Here is a 20,876-nt window from a genome sequence, read left to right as displayed (position 1 = left end):
AAAACCGAGATGGAGTATGTAGCAACGCTGCCCCATTAAGGGGGCGCTTAAAGATGCATTCTGGATTTATCTCGGGTGTCAAGAAGAGAAAGATATTCGTTTTGTGTGTTTTTACCACCAGTTCCCTCCGTACCCTCTCTAGCAAGTTCCCCCTCCCACGCTGCGGCTCTTTCCCCCACCCGCACTGCGCTCTTGGTACCGCCCCTCGCGCGCTCCCGCCAACCCACTTCGCACGCGCGGGCGCCTCACTTCCGGAGCCGGGTGAAAGGCCGCGCAGGGGAAGGCCGCTGCCCCCTCCTGTCTCCCTCCTTCCTCCTCCCTGCTCCCCACCCCGCTTCCGGGGCTGCCTGGTGTCCGCGGCATGGAGTGGGAGTGACGGAGTTGCCGCGTTTCCCCCCCCTCCCCGCCCTGCAGAAGAGCCTCCACCATCCCCCTTGCCCGCCCGTTGAGGGGGGAGGTCGCCGTGTCCTGGGGTGAGTGAGGAGAGCGGGGGGGGGGCGGGGTGAGGGGCGACCCCGGGACGGGGGGCTGTGCCCAGGGCGCGCGGAGGGGCCTGGGAGCCGGGCGGGCCTCTATCGGTCTCCCGTGACTCGTCCACCCCCACAGATTCCGGAGGCCACCACGCCGAGGACGGGACTCGCCCTTTCCCTCGCCCCCCCCCAGGCGAAGTGGGGAAGGTCTCTCTGAGGGGATGTGGGGGGGTGCAGCCCCCCAGGACTGGGCGGCTGGAGGAGGGGTGCGTTATCTGGTTGTTAGGGCTCCCCTGGAGCGTGTGCTGTGCCCGGGAGGGTTGAGGGTGGCTCGTGAGTTGGGGAGAACAAGGATCTCCCAGGCTCTGGGGAATGCTGCAGCCTTCCCCTCCGACAAGGGCAGCAGTGTAGTGGGGCTGCCTGCCCGGGCCTGGCTCTGGTCACTTGCAGCCTTTAACAAAGCTGAATCTTCTGCATGGAAGTCCCCACTGCTTTATTCCACTCTCACTCGCTTTTGTTTTTGGAAAAGCTACTCAAGCTTAAGTTCGTCTGTGACATGGATGTGTTTATAGTGCTTAAGGAGAGGCTGTGGTTCTTTAGCTCTTCCCAAAGACACCTGCAGGCCCCTCAGTTTTCTAAATCCTCATGTCTGTTTGGTTCCATCTCTTTTCTTTGGGTTTTGCATTGGAGGATGTCATTGTTCCTGGGGGGGGGGGGGGGGCGTGAGGGTGAGCTATGTCTCTGAATCATAAAAATCACAGAATAATTGAGATTAAAAGGGACCTTAGGAAGTCCCTCGTCAAAGCCCTGCTCACAGCAAGGCCAGCTGTGAGATCAGACCAGGTTACTCAGCATTCCTGAGCACTGCTCATGTTGCCCTTTGTGCTCGCATTGAAGATTGCCCTGAAGTTACTGGATGCTGCTCTTTAGTCTCTCTTTGTTCTTTGCAGGAGGAACTTTCCTGCACAGGGCTTCTCTGTGACACTTTTTGTTTCTCTGAATTCTCTGTGAATGTGGTTGAGGTGCAGAGATGGCTGTCTGGGCAGACCAAGGGCCTCAGCAGGAGATAGTGACAGGTCTGGGGTGTGTCTGTGATTCAGAGCCAGAAGAGGACACAAACATCATTGTCCTTTAAGGTACCAGTGGAGAAATAGTGAATATTGTACCTTTGAATGCTCCTGGAAAATGAGTTTGTGCGGCAAGTCAGGCTTGTTCTGTGGCATCTGGCTGATGCTGAGGCAAAGGGAAACGCACTGGCTTGGAAGACAAATCTGTTTTTTTATGTCCTGTGTGGGGCCATGATGTGTTGTCAGCAGCAGGGCTGCTGACCCTCTGTCTGGATCCATATGGTGTCCTTTGTTTGACTCTTGTGAGTATGTTGATCAGACTTGTGTTTTCTCTCTTCTTAATGCTGAATTTTGGGATTCAGAGAGGAGAGTGAAAGAAAGAGCTTCTGTTGAGGGTTCTCAGATTTTAAGAATTTTTGTAAGAAGAGATAGGCCATATATTTCCACTGTTGAGAAAAAGAACTGTGTTTTGTCTGGGTTGTTAGTATCCAGCGCATGTTAGTAGAACAGATTTGGATTGCAAAGCACAAACCAAGAGTTTTGGTTGTGCCTCTGTGCTCAGTTGCATATGTGACCTGTGGAAGGTACCAGGAGAAACTGCAGCTATATGAAATTTGCTTTTTTCATCTTCCTTCCTAGTTTCCTGTCCTGCCCAGCTTGCTGAGTAGTTAATGCAGAAAATAAAGAGGGTTCGTCTGGAAAACGAGACTGCAGGAAGTTGGAGAAGGTATGTTTCCCAAGTACTCCCAGGGTCTTTATTCACCCCATGCTCTGTGGAACATAGCAATAAACACGTTCTCAAGTGAATGAGGTTTCTGAAAAATCCCAAGCCTGTCTTTTTGCCTTGGGGAACTCTGTGTCAGGATCTGTGGGTCAGGAAGTGACTCAGGAGGTTGATTTATTTCACTGGCTTCCAATTCCAAGCTTTACAGTTTTTTCCCATACTGATGTCCCTTGCTGTCTTCCTATACTTGCTTGTTGTCTTCAGACTAATGTGTTTCTTCTGAAAAAGAACTTGGATATATGTCTGACGTGTCTAACCAGGCTGGGCAGAATAAGCACACTGAGCGAGCTTGGAGGCACTCAAGGGATAGCTAAGTGCTTTGGAAAGTGAAGTCATCTAAGGACTGTTGAGGACTCTGAAGGAGAGTCTGTCTCTAGTGAGTTGTATAGCACATACAAGATTTATTGATGAGGAAGCTTTGAGAGTGTTTAAGAATAAAGTTGTTAAAATTGATGTATTGGTCAAAATCCTCTTTGAACAATTTCATCCCCAAATTAACTTTCTGACTTCAATTAGTTAAGTCACTCCTTATACTAGTTCTACTGCATTTGTGGTACTACCAAGTTCTACTTATATTTTATTCTGACTGTAGTGATAGAGCAAATGGTTCTTCCTTTTACTGTGTATTGTGTCAGGACCTAAGTTACATGAGGCTCCATAACATTTTAGCTGTTATTTTCCAACACTTTCATGTAATTTTGGCTACAGATCAAAGGTGAGGATGAATACTTCTCTTATCCCAGTACTCTACTCTGTTCTAGTGTCAAAGTCACCAAGGTTATAATACCAAGCTGAAAGTTGTGCCTTTCACTTACCTGGTGAATCCTAAATTCATGGAAATGTAGTTTGGAAGGGAGTCCTGTTCAGGTTGGGGCAGTTATCAGTATTACATTTGTGTAGTGAGTGAGTGGACTGTTTTGAGCCCTTAAAAGTGCAACTTTACATTGTGAGTAGTCAAGTGAGTGAGAAGGTGTTGCTGGCTAGGAGAAAGCAGCCTAGGGGTCAAGTATCTTGAGCCAAAGCCAGATTGTTTTGATCAACCGACTTGACCTGCAGTACAGTTGGGTTGAGAGAATTGTACTCAGCTAACAGTTCTGAATGGTGTTTCTGTTATGTTTTTTTTGATAGGCAGTGCTTTCCCCTTAAGATGTGATTTTTAGTTGCTATAATGGAGACCCTGAATACAATCAATAGACTTGAGGCCATAAGACACTCTTGAAATCTTAGAACATCCCGTCACGTTTTCTCTTGCGGCTTTGGGCTTTATGCCTGGCTTTTATTGGAAAATACTCTTTATTTGTGTTCAAGCTGTGGATTTAGGTGTTAGTTGTTTGTTTGTAGGAGAACCTACAGATATGTTTTTGGAGCTTTTTCTTGGTGGTGGTTTAAGCTGATGGAGAATTCTCTAGGAATGCTCAAGGTTCTCCTGAAAAATACTCATGGTAGAAAATGGACGGGAGTAAATGTTTTCTTGTGCTGATATTAATAACCATTCTCCTTTCCCTTGGTTCTACTCACTGGGAAAGAAATTGCTGTGCATCTTGAGGCTGAGGCCTTCAAGATTATTTGTTTAATTCCTGCTTAATACACAGACATGACAGCTACATCTCAGAAGCAGTTTTCTGCTCAGAATGCAGGTGACTGTCCCCAGTGACAAGTGGTATTTGAGAAGAACCTGATTTGAAAATATACGCCTTGGGGCTGCAGAGAACAAGGCCTTTTGTGGTTTAATCCCTAGTCATTGGTTTGCCATCTTGATGCCGAACCAAAGGTAGCAATTCTGTTTCCATGGAGTAGAATTCTCTAGCCCTAGTATTTTTTTTTTTCTGGTAAACCAAAGTTATTCTGAAATTTTCTGTAACATTCTTCCAGATGCACCCAGATGTAGGCTGGTCAGCCCAAAACTACTGAAATGTCCTTGTGCAGGGAAATCCAGCTTTTCTAATGAGGTGATGTAAACTGGTTTCCCTAGTCCTAAACTCATTCCTGCTTTGTAGTAGATTACATCGTTGACTGTGGGCAAGTCAGTTAGTTCACATCTCCTCAAATCAATGTTTGCTGTAGTTGCTCATCAAGGTGCTTTTTGTAGACTCTCATTCAATAACTGCGAGCTTGGAAATGCGTGTACCACGTTTTGCAGGATATGACAAGGGTCTCTTACTGCTGTCTTCTTTCTGGTCAACAAAGTCAATTGCACTGTTTCTTCCTGTTTTGTCATCGTTCCTGGCTGCAATAGCTATTCAGGTAAGTGAGCTGTTGCATTTAAACTTAGATGGTCATAAAGTGTTGTGCCAGCTTTCCTTCAGGGCAGGAAGGGGACTTCCACTTGTGCAGTGTTCCAGGATTTAAGTTTATATGCCCATACGCCATAAATTTATATGCCAATAAGTCATAGCTTTGATGACTTTTTGTCCAAATTCCTGGGGTTGTTTTCCTTTGAGTCACGCTGATTTTTATTTTTTTTTTATGCCAGAATCCACCACATGGATTATGTTTAACAGCTTACTTCTAGAACTAGTACTGGTAATAAATCCTTTGGGCTTAATATCTTTGCTTACAGGACTTGATATGGAATGGGAGATGGGCTGCTTGATTTTAAGACTTAATTCTCCCCCTCAACTCTTCCCTCAGTTTTTTGTCTAGTTCTGAGGAAGAGACAATGACTGCAGTGGACACGCTATCAGACAGCTCTGAAGTGGTCGAGATGGAGGATGTGCCTTCCGAATTCCAGGTGCAAAAGCATTCTTGGGATGGGCTGCGTGACATTATTCACAGCAGCAGGAAGTATTCGGGCATGATAGTGAACAAAGCTCCCCATGATTTCCAGTTTGTCCGGAAAACCGAAGAGTCCAGCCCTCACTCTCATCGTCTTTATTACCTGGGTAAGCTGACATGCCAGACACTGGGTGTGAAAATATTATGGGAGAGCTTCCAATTTAAACAGACCAGGAAAAGGATGGAAAATATTTCTGTTTTAAGATAGGGGAACTGAGATTAGGTAACACTGCTCAAGAATAACAACGCACTCAAATCTGCAGCAAAGCCTGGAACTGAGCAGAGACCTCTCCAGTCTCAGACAAGCACAGGCTAGTAAAAGAGGTATGACTGTAGTGTTGGTAACTCAGGTCAGTACAGGGGATGGGTTAAGAGAAGGGATGCTTTTCAAACTCAGGGCTGTCCTGTGCTTCCGGAGCTAGAAGTGGGATTTACCTGATAGATTAACTAGGCTGACTTTCTAAGTCACCATTAGTAATTAGTAACTATATGTTACAAGTTATAGTATGTTTTGGAGGCGCGCACAACAGCAGCTTATTTTCTCCCTGATTTATTAAGCAGCACATAGGTAGGATGCTATGAGGAATAGGGAATGGAAAAAGATTTTGAGAGGAATTAATTGTTGTTGATATTTGTAGAGAAGCCTCCTTCTGTACAGTAGGATTGAAGGACAGCAGAATACTATGCTGAGTGAGACACTCATAGTTGGAACTATGATGTAATTAGTGGCAGAGTGGCTGGATTTTAGTAACTGGATAATCTTGTGGTTAGTAACATGGGAAGCTTTATAGACTGTAAATGGTTTGTTACACTCTGGGGCATGAGCTGGTCTTTACTGGACCAGTAAAGAAATTTCCCAGTGCGCAACTCCATATAGCTGGCTGCTTTCCTAAAGTGACTCTGATATTTTTTTGTTGTTTTTGTTGTTCCTTCTTTTTCTTGACTTGATTCTGGGTCAATGTAGAATGCTGGATTTGATTGAGCAGCTCCTGTATGTCAGTGATGATTTGCTACAGTCCTTTGTACATTCTTATTACACAAGTGCTACTATAAATGGCAGTTTCCTGAATTAAGATGCTTTTCTTGTTGAGTTTGAATAGTGAGACTTAATTTAAAACTGAATGTTTTTCAAAGTCAAGTTGACTTTGATACAGTTTAGATGACTAAAGAATTAACATTATATGTGGCTAATTTGCAGTATTTTTTATTTTCTTCTGTTGTATGATATGGCAATGGGAGCAGCTACTGGCTGTAAGTTTTCTGCACAGTTGTAACTATCACAGGAGCCAGAACTAGTAATGAAGATGCACCAATGTCTTTTCGGTGTTTCCTGAAAATGGGCTGGGCATACTGCAGGTTGACTCATAACATAAGATTGTTACCTCTTCTTATGCGTTTCTTATGAAGTGGAAATGATGATTCTTTTTATTGCCATAATAAGCACCTTTTAAATTGTATGCTGTGTACAGTGCGTTAAATACTTGGAACCCATTTTATGCGTTCATGCTTAACATTGTGCTACTATTACTGTCTCAATGCTGAGTAGCATTTCCAAAATTTTATGTGAATACTGTTAGTGACTGTATGCCAAGGAGTTGGATGAAGACTTTTGAAGAGTTTTAATGTAGGGGTTGAATGCTGTTCTTCACTTGAGAGCACAGTATAATGTCTTCGGGGTTGAAGGCAGTATCTTCCTTGTAAATGCTGATTTACTGTAGTCTTGAGGCTGTTGTATAAAGTACTAATGTAGTAAAGAGAAATGAAGTCCAGGTCACAGTCACATAAGTGCCAGATATCTATATATATAGTAATTAGTTCCTATCTGCACTTTGTTCTGTTTGGACATTTTAAATCAGTCCTGGGCTGTTCCCATATACTTCTATGTTCATTCATGGCAGATGCTGCTTATATTAAACACCACATACTCAGCCCTTTGGCGTTTCTCTATTTCTGAGGATTATATGCTCACATATTGCTTTGCTTCCTAAGCACTTGGTACTATTTCAGTTTTAAGTAACTGTACTGTTAGGTTAACAGCTTAGAAATTTTATTCTCCCTGGACACGTACAGAGTAAACAGTATTGGGGCATGTTTTCTGTGTTAAATTCTGACCCAGGGCATCACTTAAGCAAATGTAGAGGGCAAGTTTATGGTCTGTGATTCTGCTGAAACTACCAAAATCATTTTCACAGATATTCTACATTTTCTTGGTTGGTTTGGAAATTGGATGAAAGCCAATAGTTTTATATGATTTGGCCATATCAAAAGCTTATGTAAGATGACAAGATGTCTTGGCTAAATAATGTTTTCCATTTGAACGGACTCTCTAGAGCTTTCAGGTTTTTTCTTTCCCTCTTGTAGGCTAATGCATTGATCTGGATTAGGTCCTTCAATTATTATTTTTTGCTGAGAAATGTGGAGAATAATGTTGAGTCTCTCATTCAGGCCATGGCTCTTTTAGAGTGGATTTAGGCTGTGGGTTGAACAGTCCAGAGAGAGGAAAGTCTGAAGTAACCAACTCTGAAAAGGTTAGTTAGTGTTAAATATTGCCTGGGGAAATATGTGTTTACAGCTGATGTAGTTAGATAGTATTCTGTATTTGAGCTGAGAGCTGCTTGGGAATGACAGCTGGTACAAGCCCTTGAACACACCTAACCTCTCTGTTACAGAGTAATGGTCCCTTCCAGTTGAAACTATTCAATGGAAGATCTAGTCCATCCTCTCAGCCATGAGCAGGGATTCCTTTGCTAGACCAGATTGCCCAAAGCAGCCATCCAGCCTGAGCTTGAATACTTCCAGGGATGAGGCATCCACAGTTTCCTCTGGAAAATGTTTCTTCAAAGAGAAGAATTTCTTCCTAGTATCTAATCTAAACATACTGTCTTTTAGTTTTAAATTATTACCCTTTGTCCTATCACTACAGTCTCTGATAAAGAGTCCCAACTGCTCTTTCCTGTAGGTCCCCTTTAGGTAATGGGAGGCTGCAGTAAGGTTATCTTACTAAAGGCTTTGTTTCAGTCTGATCTGAGTCATCTTTGTCCAGTAAATAATCTTAAACAGAATGATGCTTTTGTCGTCTTAATAGGAATGCCATATGGTAGCAGGGAAAATTCACTTCTTTACTCAGAGATTCCCAAAAAGGTACGGAAGGAGGCCTTATTACTCTTGTCATGGAAACAGATGCTGGATCACTTTCAGGTAAGCAGAAGTGTGAAGACCCTGAGTTGATAATTCTTGGGAAAATTGGTTGATGTTATGGGGTTGATATGGTGAGTGTTACCATGCTGTGCAGCATGGAACGGTAGTGGTAGGGATGTTGTATTGATGATTGCTTTATTTCATAATATGAGATAGGCACCTGTGTGTGCTCTAGCTAGTGAGTATGAAACAGCAGGTGATGTGGCAAGCAAATGGGTGATCTAGTAAAGAAGTAAACTAGCATGTGATCCACTGCAAACTAAAAGCTATCAGGACAGTGCACCTTTCCTCTGTGCCTTGTCTGGGCTTTTCAGATACTTGTTAACAGGCTTGTTGTAATACCTACTGTCTTTTCTGCTTTTAAGGGAGCTGGGAAAACTATTAAACAGCTTCTTCTGTCCTTTACTCTGTTGCCAGAGAACTGGAAAAGGAGATAAAATCTCCTTTTCCTCTATCTTTGTGTCTTTTGTCAGTAAGCATTAAGGAGCAAGGGGGTGCAGGGCATTGGTCTGTCTTCCTTTCTGGAAAGCTTCCCATTTGAAAAGAATTCAGCTGTCTTGACCCCATTTGGATTGCTAGTCCCCTTCAGGGTAATTCAAGATCCCTGGAAGAGGTTTTGTATGCAGTATCTGACATGGAAACTGTTTGTGAAAGGCTGTAGATAAGTGTCATTAAGTTAATTGGTTACATCTGATTTGCATAAGCAGCACAAGTGCAGCTGTCCTTAGTTAATACTGAAGTGCCAACTGTAGAAACTGTAGATTGGCAATTCATCTCTTACGTAAAGAGAACTTTGGGCTTGCAGTTAGATTAGTCCTACTGGGCCGCACTTGTAGCCTGGAATACAGTAGTTGTGGAAGAACCTGTATGGTAAGAACTACTGACTGGGGCTGGTAAATTGTATTTTCAGCATTTAGAGACTACCTGGTGCCAGTTCAAAAGCATTTCTGCTCTGTGGAAGTTTCTATCCTTGCAGATTTTCTTGGATTTTCTTTTATTTCAATACTAGGCAACCCCTCATCATGGGATGTATTCTAGAGAAGAAGAACTCTTAAGAGAGCGCAAGAGACTTGGTGTCTTTGGTATAACATCTTATGATTTCCACAGTGAAAGTGGCCTGTTCCTTTTCCAGGCCAGCAATAGCCTCTTTCATTGCCGAGATGGAGGCAAGAATGGTTTCATGGTGAGTTTGCTAATAGAGCTATGAATGACATCTGAAGTGGTTTTGGTTGGTAGCAGCTGCATGTGTGCATGTGTTTGGTTATGATCGTTTCTTTTGTGTCCTCTCAGGACTGTGCCCTCATTCTGTGGGCTGTGGGTCTTTTGGTACACAGATGTTTGTGTTTCTGTTGCTGTAGGTGTCTCCAATGAAGCCTCTGGAGATCAAGACTCAGTGTACAGGGCCACGAATGGATCCCAAGATTTGCCCTGCAGACCCTGCCTTCTTTTCATTCATTAATAACAATGATTTGTGGGTAGCAAATATAGAGACAGGAGAGGAGAAGCGAATGACATATTGCCATAAAGGTAACTGGTGCTTTTTCCCATATTTAGAAGAAAGTTTTGATTAAAAACTGTGGATGAACGGGGTAATGTCTTTATGGCTTATTTCTCACAAATGCACTTTTCTTCTGAATCAGTTGTTTTCAAGAAGATGTAAGTGTCCTCTTTCTTTTCTCCTTTCCAGGCTTATCCAATGTTCTTGATGACCCTAAGTCTGCTGGTGTAGCCACCTTTGTCATTCAGGAGGAATTTGATCGGTTCACAGGCTATTGGTGGTGTCCCACATCTTCCACAGAAGGTCAGTGTTCTGTGTATCAAATTCTGACACTATTACTACTGCTGGCCACTGCTGTGAATGATATTTTGAGCATGGTTTTCTTTTGGCCCGGGTTTGATCTTTTTCTGGGAAGGCCACCAGAGGGAACATAACACTGAGGGAGTATAATTGTGCTCAGAGGAGTATTTACTCATGGTTACTAGAAGATGCAATTATACAGGACACGTACAAAACTTTTGCACCAGTGTGGACTTTTGTGGTGCTCCAGGCAAGCTAGAAACACTTAGAAACACTGTAGCATGCATGCCTACTATCTGCTCCTAGGTTCAGAGAATTTAAAAACACTGCGAATCTTGTATGAGGAAGTGGATGAGTCAGAAGTGGAGATAATTCACGTTCCTTCACCTGCTCTGGAGGAGAGAAAAACAGATTCCTATCGGTACCCCAGGACAGGTAAGTGAAGTACCATGGGGCTGCTAATGCAACTTTTGGCTCCTGCTAACTGAAGCAGTGGAATTTGTGCTATAAACATCTCATTATTAATGTAGATTCTTACCAGGATGTAGAAGCTGGTTTTAAATGTTGAGGCCTAATTGAGTCTCTGAGCCCACTCCCCTTCTACAAAAGGGAACAAGATTTAAAGTTAACCTTAAATGAAAGGGTTGCTGAGAAAATGAAATATATCTGATGGCATGTTCTGGAATATATTTTGTAATCACTTCCTCCTGCGAATGTGTGCATCTATCTAGGCAAGGCAAAAGCACACTTTCCCAATACCCAAAATGCCTCATTTGAACACAGTATTGTTTGCATTCATAATTTCTTATTTGTGTATTGACTTCCAGCCATTTTAGCAGGACCAGAGTTGGTTCCTGTCCAGAAGCTCTAGCAAGTATAATCCTGGGGGTGTCCAGGCTTGTCATCTTGATGTTCTGTAACTCCTTTGCAGGCAGCAAAAACCCCAAGATTACATTAAAACTGGCAGAATTGAAAACAGACAGCAAGGGTAAGGTAAGTCAGAGTGTGTTATTGCTCTGAAGGGTTGACTGCTTCTGAAGTTGCTTAGAATTAAGAGGCCATTTAAGAATCTGTGATAGCATTAGCTTTGCTTTTCTTCCTCTTGTAGCACCTAGTTCTTGAATGTAGGTAGCTAGAAAAAGAAAAACTTTTAAAAGGCTGAAAAGTATTATGCTGCTCAAAAAGCAGCTGGGAGAGGGGAGGCAGGTGAGAAGCAGAGTAAGCCTGACATACCACGACATCAGTGGGCAGAGCTTGCAGGGTTAAAACTGGATCTAATCCTGGACTTCATTGCACAGTTGTATCCTTTCTGTGGCTGGATGCCAAAACCATGGTGCTTTGAAACTTGCTTTTCCTTTTTATTCTTGCCATTTTGTAGAAAGGTTTGCTTCCCCTTGATGAGGCCAGTCAATAGTTACAACTTCCTTATTCTCCCGTTTCTCTGAGCTTCCATAGGAGAAGGCCTGGTATTAGTCTGATTTGGTATTGGGCCTTCCTTTTGTTGCAGATCGTGTGTGCTCAAGACAAGGAGCTGGTGCAACCATTTGCTGCATTATTCCCGACTGTGGAGTACATTGCCCGTGCTGGATGGACTCGAGATGGCAAATAGTACGTAAGTTTTGTTTTGTTTGGTTTTTTTTTTTTTTTCCAGACTAATGCTGGTAGGGGCTTCCCAGGCTAAACTCTCACAGACCTTCAAGACTGTGTGGTGTTGTAGCTATACAATAGATTGTGTTATATTGAAGCCAGGTTTATAATGTTGTCTTCACCAGTTCTTACAGTTGTGAGTGTCACAGATGGCACAAGACTATTTGGTTTCTTCATTGTTTTAACATCCTACTGGTAGGAAATAATCAGATGTAGACTCAGATGACAAGCTATGGGTTTTAATGCAGAGCTACAACCACAAAGTTAAATGACAGTCAAGTAGGCAGTCCTAGGGAATTCTTTTGGGTTCAAGATGTACAGCACCCATACTACATTGTTCCTGTTGAAAATGAGGATGTACTGTAAGCAGTTTTATTGTCCGTTGGTCCTGTTTGTGATCAATGCAAATATGTCATGGGAACGTGGGCAATTTCCATGTTGTGCAGTGGGGAAGAATTACTCTGTGACCACTGTAACTTGTAATTAATAACTGTCTGCTTGGGAAACTGAACTCATACAGTTTTACAGAAGGTAATCGCGTTAGTGACTCCTATGTTCTGCACCAGAGCTTGTTCATGAAATCCGCAGACACTGTGCAGGGGGTAACTGGCTCTTTTGAAAGTCTATGTTAATGATGGAACATCCCTTGATGCACTTCCAGGCCTTGGGGTAGCCATACTGTGCAGCAGTGGCTTGACTTCTGTCATGTTGAGAGGCCTGCAGTGCAGCACCATTTCAAATGACTCTCCTTGGAGAGGAACAAGGCTGAGACTGAAGCAACCCCTTCGCTTGGCTGTTGTCTTAGGTCTGTGCCTTTCCTTGCTAGTGCAGCGTACAACAGAGAAGCTACAAATGAATCACTTTAGTTTCTCTTGATCTTAGAAGCTCACTAGAAAATAGTGCTTCTTGATGGAAGGGTTGACCAAGGAAATGTTGCATTCTGGAAACGTGTTACCTGGTCTCTTGGGATAGACACTCTACCCAGTGTGTCAGACATCTGGTCTGAATGATACCCCCATGGGACACCAGAGATGTCTGACAAAACATATTTGTTGGCAAAGCTTCCAGGAGATTAGAAAAGAAGTAATTATGAGGAAAGCTTTGCATTCAGATGTTTAAATCCCTTCTGCCAGTGGGAGAAAATGGATCATGTGTTCTGAGTGTTATAAAATGACATCTATTTTGTGGTACTGACCTTTACCTCCAACTTCTTTCCCCAGTGCTTGGGCTATGTTTCTAGACAGACCTCAGCAGCGGCTGCAGCTTATCCTTTTGCCTCCAGCGCTCTTTATTCCAGTCCCAGAAAGTGAGGAGCAGCGTGCTGAATTTGCCAAAATTGTGCCAGAAAATGTTCAACCGTTTGTTATCTATGAAGAAATCACTGATGTGTGGATAAACGTAAGCAGCTCGGTGCTGGGAGGAGGGCACTGGCTTGTCCCTTCCTCCCCTGCACTTAACTATTTTTGTGTTGGCTGTGTGTCCAGCTTAGTCCATGTTTCAGCACACTGCTTTGCTGCACAGTATTGCCAGGTTTCGGTGTTAGTTCAGGAGGTCTGATAAAGTTCTGAGAAGGACTTCCATGCACTCAGCACTGAAATATAAGAGAATCCTACCTAATCCTTGCTACCATTCTCGGTGAAGGCAGGCACTTAGAACACCAACACTTTTGTATGTAACACTGCAGTTCTCTTAGGGGTGATTTATTAGAAGATTAAATGTCTTCTTGAGTTGCAAGCAACTCTAATCTATGAAATTTAAATATATTTAGGTAAGTGATGAACACGGGACAGGAAATAAATTTGGGCTTTTAACATAAGCACCTTGGTGCTGAAGCGGCAAAGGGACCTGAAGTTCAAACTGTGGCATTCCCAAGGTGTCAGAATAGCAACTGCCATATGGGACACACAGCTGAGTTGTCTTGCTCAGAGGCATGACGGGTGGGTGCTGCTTTGCTGATAGTCATGAAGAGCTCAGAGAACACGTTCTTCTGCGCAGGCACAAATTTTCTGTGGTAATTGGAAAGTATAGAATTGCTTTTTATCACTAGCAGTTTGTCTGAGATACTCGTCCCTGCCCAGCTCCTTTCATTTGATAGCACAGTAATTTATCAGTGTATCTTTTGGCTGGCTGTGCATTGGTCTGTCAATAGAAATCACTCAGGGATCTCTTGTCTCATGTGACAGGTTCATGATATCTTCTATCCTTTCATACAACCAGAAGGAGAAGAGGAAGAACTGTGTTTTATCCGAGCCAATGAATGCAAAACAGGTTTCTGTCACCTGTACAGAGTCACAGTGGTCCTAAAGCAAGGCAGCTATGACTGGGTACAGCCGTATGTCCACAGCGAGGGTAAGATCTGTGCATTGACACTGCATCAGCTTTGTGGGCTCACTTTGCTTGTTTTATCTTTTGGGGAAGATTATTTATTTTCATGTCTTCTAGATGATTTCAAATGTCCTATCAAAGAGGAGGTTGCCCTGACTGGTGGAGAGTGGGAGGTGCTGGCAAGGCATGGATCAAAGGTAGTGGTTATTTTCTCTTGCAGTGTTGCAGTTCTGCTTTATCTGCCCACAGTCCTGGCTTATGCCCTCTGTTACACCTGGAACCAACTAGAACTACTTAAGTTTAATTTTGTGTTTTTATTATTATTTTTAAAATTTATTGCTGCCTGTGCTTTCCCCAGAAGTGCTGAAGTCCAGTGTACACTAAATTGATTGTGTTTTTAACCAGACTCCAGATTGCTCTTTAAGTCAATCCCGGGAGTGAGGGAAGCCATAGAAATGGACGTGAGTCTGATGTTCAGCATTAACAAAGAATTTTTTTGTGGATAAGCTTGGGCTTACTGTCTTTGCTGAAGCATTTTAACCTCAATGAGTACTTGTGGACTGGGAATACGTACTGGTGCTTAGAATGAACTCTTGGTCTCTAGCTGATCCTTTCAGGAAGAAGGCAGCTGGGGAATATAAAGCAATTCAGAATATGAAGGAACTGTGTATCTGTTTTATCTTGTAGAGCCTTGTTCCATTTTGTTTCAGGAATTAACTCTGAGTCTGATCTTTAATGCTCCCAGGTGATTTCTGTCAAAATGAAGGCCTTGTCTGTTCATTCCCAATTAATCTAGAGTTCCACTTCACACTTTAAAAAAAAAAAAAAAAAGCCTACAGCTTTGTGCATTTGGTTTCTGCTGCTTGTTTTTTTTTTTTTTTCAATCTGTAATTAACCCGCTGTCCCTCCCCATGTGGATTCTCACTGTACATGCTGTTGATTTTGGTCACAGCTCTTCCCTGCATGTGCTATGTCTAAAATTGTGTTAGTAGCAATTATTTTGATGCATTTGTTGCTCCACAGGTCTCTACCTGTTTTCCTGGCCAATTGGGTTGGATATTGCTTCCCTGTCCTGTCTGCAGTTCTCTTCAAACTATGTTAGCTAGAAAGAGCACTTGAGTTTCAGCATTTGGAAACTGTAAGGTAGAAACAGTTCAGTTTCTGTTGCTGGATCAGTGCAGTATTTAAAAGCTGTTGCCTGTATTCCTCGCTGATCCAGGTGGATTTTAGAAACTGATGTATGTGGACATTAAGAAGTTATGTTAGTGTGACTTGAAGTTTGGTATTGCTAAGGCTATTAAATTGTTCCTTCCACAGATGGGAATTCATTATCACAATTGATGGGGAAAGATACATATACACCCTTAAAATGCCAGTCATAATGTGGGAGGGCACTCTAGTTAAGCACAGAATCTTTCAGTTTAAACAGCAAAGAGAGCTCAGGTTTTTTTTTTTTAAGCTCCTTAATAAGCAAATGCTTTGAGTTTCTCAAAAAAAAAAAAAAAAAAAAAAAAAGCAAAAAACAGAACATACCACTTTGGTTTCTTTTTATTACTTCATTGGATTAATACGATTCTCCGTAAGTGCTATGTGTGTGTATTCCAGCCTGTCATATAAATGGATATTGTGTATGTCCCTAATGCTGTAAGTAATCTCTCATAGTCTACTGGTGTTTTTAAGCCTTGGGACAGACTGAATGAGAAAAGAAGCAGTAGATGTCATTCTTCTGTCAACAAGGCCTCTCTTCTTCATATAGATCTGGGTCAATGAGGCTACGAAGCTGGTGTATTTCCAAGGCACGAAAGACACCCCATTGGAGCACCATCTCTATGTAGTTAGCTATGAGTCTCCTGGAGAAATTGTGCGACTTACCATACCAGGCTTCTCCCACAGCTGTTCTATGAGCCAGGTTTGTTGTTCTTGTATCTTGTTTACAAGAAGTTATTTACAGAAGATACAAAGAAGTTTTTTACAGAGAGAGTGGTGAGGTGCTGGAACAGGTGCTGCCTAGACAGGTTGTGGATGTCTCGTCCCTAGAGGTGTTCAAGGCCATATTGGATGGGGCCATGGGCAGCCTGGTCTAGTATTAAATGGAGAGGTTGGTAGCCTTGTATTTGGCAGGGGTGGTTGGAGTTTCACGATCCTTGAGGTCCCTTCTAACCCTGGCCATTCTGTGATTCTGTATAGACACAAGATGCACTTGTCTCCTGTCTAACAGGGAGTGGTAGTGAGTCATGCAGTGATTACCGGGGACTTTTGTATTGGTTGCTTGAGATGTGGGAGCTCTAATCTAAGAACAGTGTGGAGGAGGCTGGTTGTGGGAAATGAGACCTCGATTCCCCTAACTCTTCCTCTTCCACCTGTAGAATTTTGACATGTTCATCAGCCACTACAGCAGTGTGAGCACTCCACCTTGCGTGCATGTCTACAAGCTCAGTGGCTCCGATGATGATCCGCTACATAAGCAACCCAAGTTTTGGGCTAGCATGATGGAGGCAGCCAGTAAGTCCTGCACAATGTGTAACTGCTAGGTTATTTGACCCATGTCTGTTCTCAACCTGTCAAGTCTTACACTTACAGCACAGCATGCCTTATTTGAAGATTTTTAGCTGAATATGTGTTCATGGGTGATCCATTCTCTGCATATATGGCCTACTGACCTATGTAGGCAGGTATCTGAGTGGGAGGTTTCTCTGAAAGGCAGTGATAAATCTTGTTATGGTTTGGGTATTTAAAGAGCCCTGGCTAAGAGGATGAGGTTTTTCAGACTGGGTAGAAGACAGAGTCTGCTTTAGTTATTGCATTGCTATTGTGTGAACTTGCTTCTGCAGGTTGTCCCCCAGATTACATCCCACCTGAGATCTTTCACTTCCGTACTCAATCAGATGTTGAGCTCTATGGAATGGTCTACAAACCTCATGATGTCCAGCCTGGGAAGAAGCATCCCACAGTGCTCTTTGTGTATGGAGGCCCTCAGGTAATAGTCCAGATAGTTGATTGCTGTGCAGAGCAGAGTTCTGTGTAGCTCAGTCATGTGTCAGGACTTAAACTGAACCTCTGTTCTGACCTCTGCCTCAAACCTGAGATGATGTTTTAAGCATTTAGACTGATACATCTGTCTCTGGTAGCTCATCTAGTGGCTGCTGTCCTGTTCACCATCCTGTGTGGTGAAACAGACGGAGCAGGATAGTGGAAGGCAGCTGCTTGGTTCTGAAACTTCTTTATCTTCTGCAGGTGCAGCTGGTGAATAATTCCTTTAAAGGAATCAAATACTTACGGCTAAACACGCTAGCATCCCTAGGTTATGCTGTGGTAGTGATTGATGGAAGGGGTTCATGCCAGCGAGGACTCAGATTTGAAGGAGCCCTGAAAAACCAAATGGTAATGTACTTTTTTGATTAATCTCTGTTCCTTTTTCAAAGGCTGCTTTTTCAATGGCTGAACGTATGCCTGCATGAGCATTACTTATGCCTTATTGGTTTCTTAAGTTTTCAGGCTCATAAAGCCACTAACTTCAGCTTTTTTTTATTTTATTGCTCTTTAGGGTCAGGTGGAGATAGAGGACCAAGTGGAAGGTTTACATTATGTAGCAGAAAAATACGGGTTTATTGACTTGAGTCGAGTAGCCATACATGGCTGGTCATATGGGGGTTTTCTCTCCCTCATGGGTCTCATCTGTAAACCCAATGTCTTCAAGGTAAGTCCAGACGTGGTGGAGCATTATCTTGGGCCTCGTAGCTTTCTCAGCCTCTGTAGCTCTTGGTATCTGGAGTTGTCCATCAGAAACATCAAACAAAAAAGCCAGGCGAAAATGACCCTCAGTCCTTTCTGCCTGTAGCTCTAGCATACAGCCCTGCATTCTGCTTGCAGGTTGTACTTTCTGAGACATAAAGAGGATGGGGTCTCTCGGATAGAGTCACATCCCAGTGGCTACTGATGGAAGACTTGGCATACTATCAAATAAGATGATTGATACATTATTCCTAAGCACTTCCCAAGTCTTCAGCAGGTTTCTGGTTCTATTCCACTTGTTTTCCTTGAAAGGGGAAGCCTTTAGGTGCTGTTAGGATAGAGTCTGCCTGACTTTGGTTACAAGAGAAACAGCATGAGTTGGAATCCGGGTTTTATACGGGTTTTGTTGTGGAAGAATCGGTCTGAGTGATAGAATTGTCCAGAATTTTTTTTTCCCTTCCCTCATCAAGGAAGCAGAGAATATTTGAACTCTTTAGCACTTGATAATGGAAGTTGTCTCCTGCCACCTATTTGTTTGACAGATTGCTATAGCAGGTGCTCCTGTCACAGTTTGGATGGCATATGACACCGGGTATACTGAGCGGTACATGGATATCCCAGAAAACAACCAGCAAGGTTATGAGGCTGGCTCTGTGGCATTACATGTAGAGAAGCTTCCCAATGAGTGAGTACTGTGGGGCTGTAATCTGCTAAAAACCTGCTTCCAGATGCTGTGTGGTGCCATCAGCTGCACCTCTGCTGAGTACCAAAAGAGTGGATGAATTCTGAGGTGGTTTTATTTTAACTCATGAGGCTGGTTGCTGCTTTTTGCAGCAGGCTGGGGCATCGTATATCCAGCCTCCTTTGCCAGTGGTGAAGGGGCTGAAGATCACGTCTGTGGCCTTAAATTATTTTTGACTGCTGCCTGGTCATTGTTCAGTTTTTAGTTTGCTGAATGGCAGCTCTTTGCTCAGACTCACTTCAGAGCTTTTTGTTTGGATTCTCATATTCTCTCTCATCTCATCTTCAGGCCAAATCGTTTGCTGATCCTCCATGGTTTTTTGGATGAAAATGTGCACTTTTTTCACACAAACTTCCTGGTATCACAGTTAATCCGGGCTGGAAAACCGTACCAGCTTCAGGTAGGGGGAACAAGAGTGAAGTGGGAAGGTTAGTTAAATCTAGCAAGATAGTTTTATGCTTCCTGCCTTGAGTGCGGGAGAAGGTAGATGTGGATGCTTCCACGTGTTGCTCTTGTTGCAATACAGCTGATAGTAAATGCCTTGTTTGACTTCAACGGGTGACCGGGAGGTGGCACTGTGACTGCTTCATTGCTAGCTGATGTGGCCTCTGTCTAAAAGCATTTGCAAATAGGGCTCCTGCCCTCAAGTCTGGAACTTTCCTTCTCCCCTGGAACTGTTGCTTCTCACATGGCTGTGGGCAGCAGAAGTGGCTGCTTTGCTGAGCAGAGTGGCAGTGCACATCACTGCAGTGAAGTGAGAGGCAGGCTGGGTGCTCTACACATCTCCTGGCACTCCTTTGTCCTGATAGAGACTGGGCACAAAGTGAGAGAGGCTTGTCCATGCTGAATGAGCAACTCCTGATTAATTGTCTCATCTCTGCTTCTGCACAGATCTACCCCAATGAAAGACACAGTATTCGGTGCCCTGAGTCAGGAGAGCACTATGAAATCACGCTGCTGCACTTTCTACAAGAATACCTCTGAGAGCACATGCCTCTGCAAACTGGATGCTGACAGCTCACTTCACCCCTCCTGTGCCCAGCCACTACCACCTCCCTTGACAGCCATCTAACCCAGAGCACAAATGGCTGCGTGCCCATGTCAGGGTGTCTTGCCCTGAATAATAAGGGAGGAGGATGGAAGGTACTTTCCCTTTGGACAGTGCCACCTTCTTTCACTTTCCAAGCTGGAGGTCTGCCTCTGCTCAGCTGCTCATTCTATTTCTCTCTTCCAGCCTGGCTGTTAATGTGTTGGGTTGTTTTTTTTTTGTTGTTGTTGTTGGTTTTTTTTTGTTTTTTTTTTTTTCCCTGCTACTCCCACTATCCTGGGGATTGATGGACAGTGGTCTGTCTCCTAAGACTGAGGTTTGCATCCATCTCTTTCTGTCCCCCATCCTTTTCCCTTCCACTGCACATCTGCAGTTCATGTACTCTTACCTGCAAGAACTCGGTGCCTGTGTTGGAAACAGAAGAGCTGAATAAGCAAGCTGCCTTAAGCCAGGAATGGAAGGGAAGAGAGAAGAACGTATTGTTAAAGCCCCAGGGCAGCTGATTGCTGGTGCTGTGTCCTTGCCCTGCTGCAGCAGCGTGGAGCCCTGGGATGTGAAGAGGTCTACAGAAGCATGCAACACTAGTCATTTCTATTTCTCAGTTTTATTTCACAGAGCAGATGGAGGAAGTGGCTGGGGTTGATAACGATGCCCTCTCATGCCTTTCTCTAATGGCCACTCACAACCAGAGTTGTGCCAAAAGGTAGCACAGCAGCTGAAGCAGCTGGCTACAACCAGAGATCATCTCTCTGGAGATAAGGTTTTTTGTTTGTTTTTTTTTTTTTTTTTTTTGCAACACAAGATGGATAATATTTATGCAAGTCCTTCCTCCCTCCATTCTTTATGCTGCCTCCCAATCCTACCTTCTCCTTCCCTGAAACCTTGAGCTTTCAGATGTGCACTGAAATTGGCTGTGCTTCAGTTCTCTGCAGGTCAGTGACTGTTCCCCTTACCCATCTACTCAGCATATGCTTTCTTTTGGTTTTTATTTTCCTGGTCAACAGGAACTGCAATTCTGGGGAGGGGGGATTGAGTAATTGCACCTCAGGGGAGCGCGTACCCCCCCGCCCCTCAAGCCAAGGGTTCTGCCAGGGATGAAAAGAGAAGAAAAAAGCAACACCCAAATGAACCACATTGACTTGCCCTGGAGTATTTTAAGTGCGTATTATGAAAAGAAAATATTTTTATGGATTCTTATTCTTTTATAATTATGAGTGTAAGATGTAGCAACTCATTAAAATATTGGAAAGAGATGCACTGGTTGGCATTTGTATTTTTTTTGGAGTGTGG

General features: G+C 43.5%; 1 protein-coding gene across 5 annotated transcripts; it reads left to right on the top strand.

The window, feature by feature from the left end:
• The first annotated feature begins 247 nt into the window (after positions 1-247).
• On the top strand, positions 248-20,839 carry DPP9 (dipeptidyl peptidase 9). Of its 5 annotated transcripts, XM_048927454.1 has the most exons (22): positions 248-473; positions 2,177-2,264; positions 4,953-5,052; positions 5,149-5,203; positions 8,182-8,294; positions 9,304-9,477; positions 9,653-9,821; positions 9,982-10,095; positions 10,399-10,527; positions 11,024-11,085; positions 11,600-11,700; positions 12,960-13,137; positions 13,923-14,088; positions 14,182-14,261; positions 15,821-15,973; positions 16,431-16,566; positions 16,896-17,041; positions 17,299-17,445; positions 17,609-17,761; positions 18,339-18,481; positions 18,827-18,938; positions 19,430-20,839. In XM_048927454.1, the coding sequence occupies exons 2-22, from the start codon at positions 2,209-2,211 to the stop codon at positions 19,520-19,522; spliced, it is 2,580 nt and encodes an 859-aa protein (XP_048783411.1). In that variant the 5' UTR covers positions 248-473; positions 2,177-2,208; the 3' UTR covers positions 19,523-20,839. The 5 variants fall into 5 exon arrangements, with proteins under 5 accessions (XP_048783411.1, XP_048783407.1, XP_048783412.1 ...); XM_048927450.1 differs by having other exon boundaries at positions 4,953-5,203; XM_048927453.1 differs by lacking the exon at positions 248-473 and adding an exon at positions 4,462-4,565 and having other exon boundaries at positions 4,953-5,203.
• Positions 20,840-20,876: the final 37 nt, after the last annotated feature.

Source organism: Lagopus muta, chromosome 26 (genome assembly GCF_023343835.1).
Source record: "Lagopus muta isolate bLagMut1 chromosome 26, bLagMut1 primary, whole genome shotgun sequence".
In the NCBI taxonomy this organism is placed as follows: Eukaryota; Metazoa; Chordata; class Aves; order Galliformes; family Phasianidae; genus Lagopus; species Lagopus muta.
Note: the sequence above shows the minus strand (reverse complement) of the source record. Positions and strands in the feature narration are given on the sequence as shown.

Excerpts from the sequence above, each read along its gene's own strand:
- DPP9 (XM_048927450.1), top strand. The coding sequence starts at position 2,209 with ATGCAGAAAATAAAGAGGGTTCGTCTGGAAAACGAGACTGCAGGAAGT. Across the intron at positions 11,086-11,599 it reads AAACAGACAGCAAGGGTAAG|ATCGTGTGTGCTCAAGACAA; the intron begins GTAAGTCAGAGT and ends CTTTTGTTGCAG. Across the intron at positions 18,482-18,826 it reads GTAGAGAAGCTTCCCAATGA|GCCAAATCGTTTGCTGATCC; the intron begins GTGAGTACTGTG and ends TCTCATCTTCAG.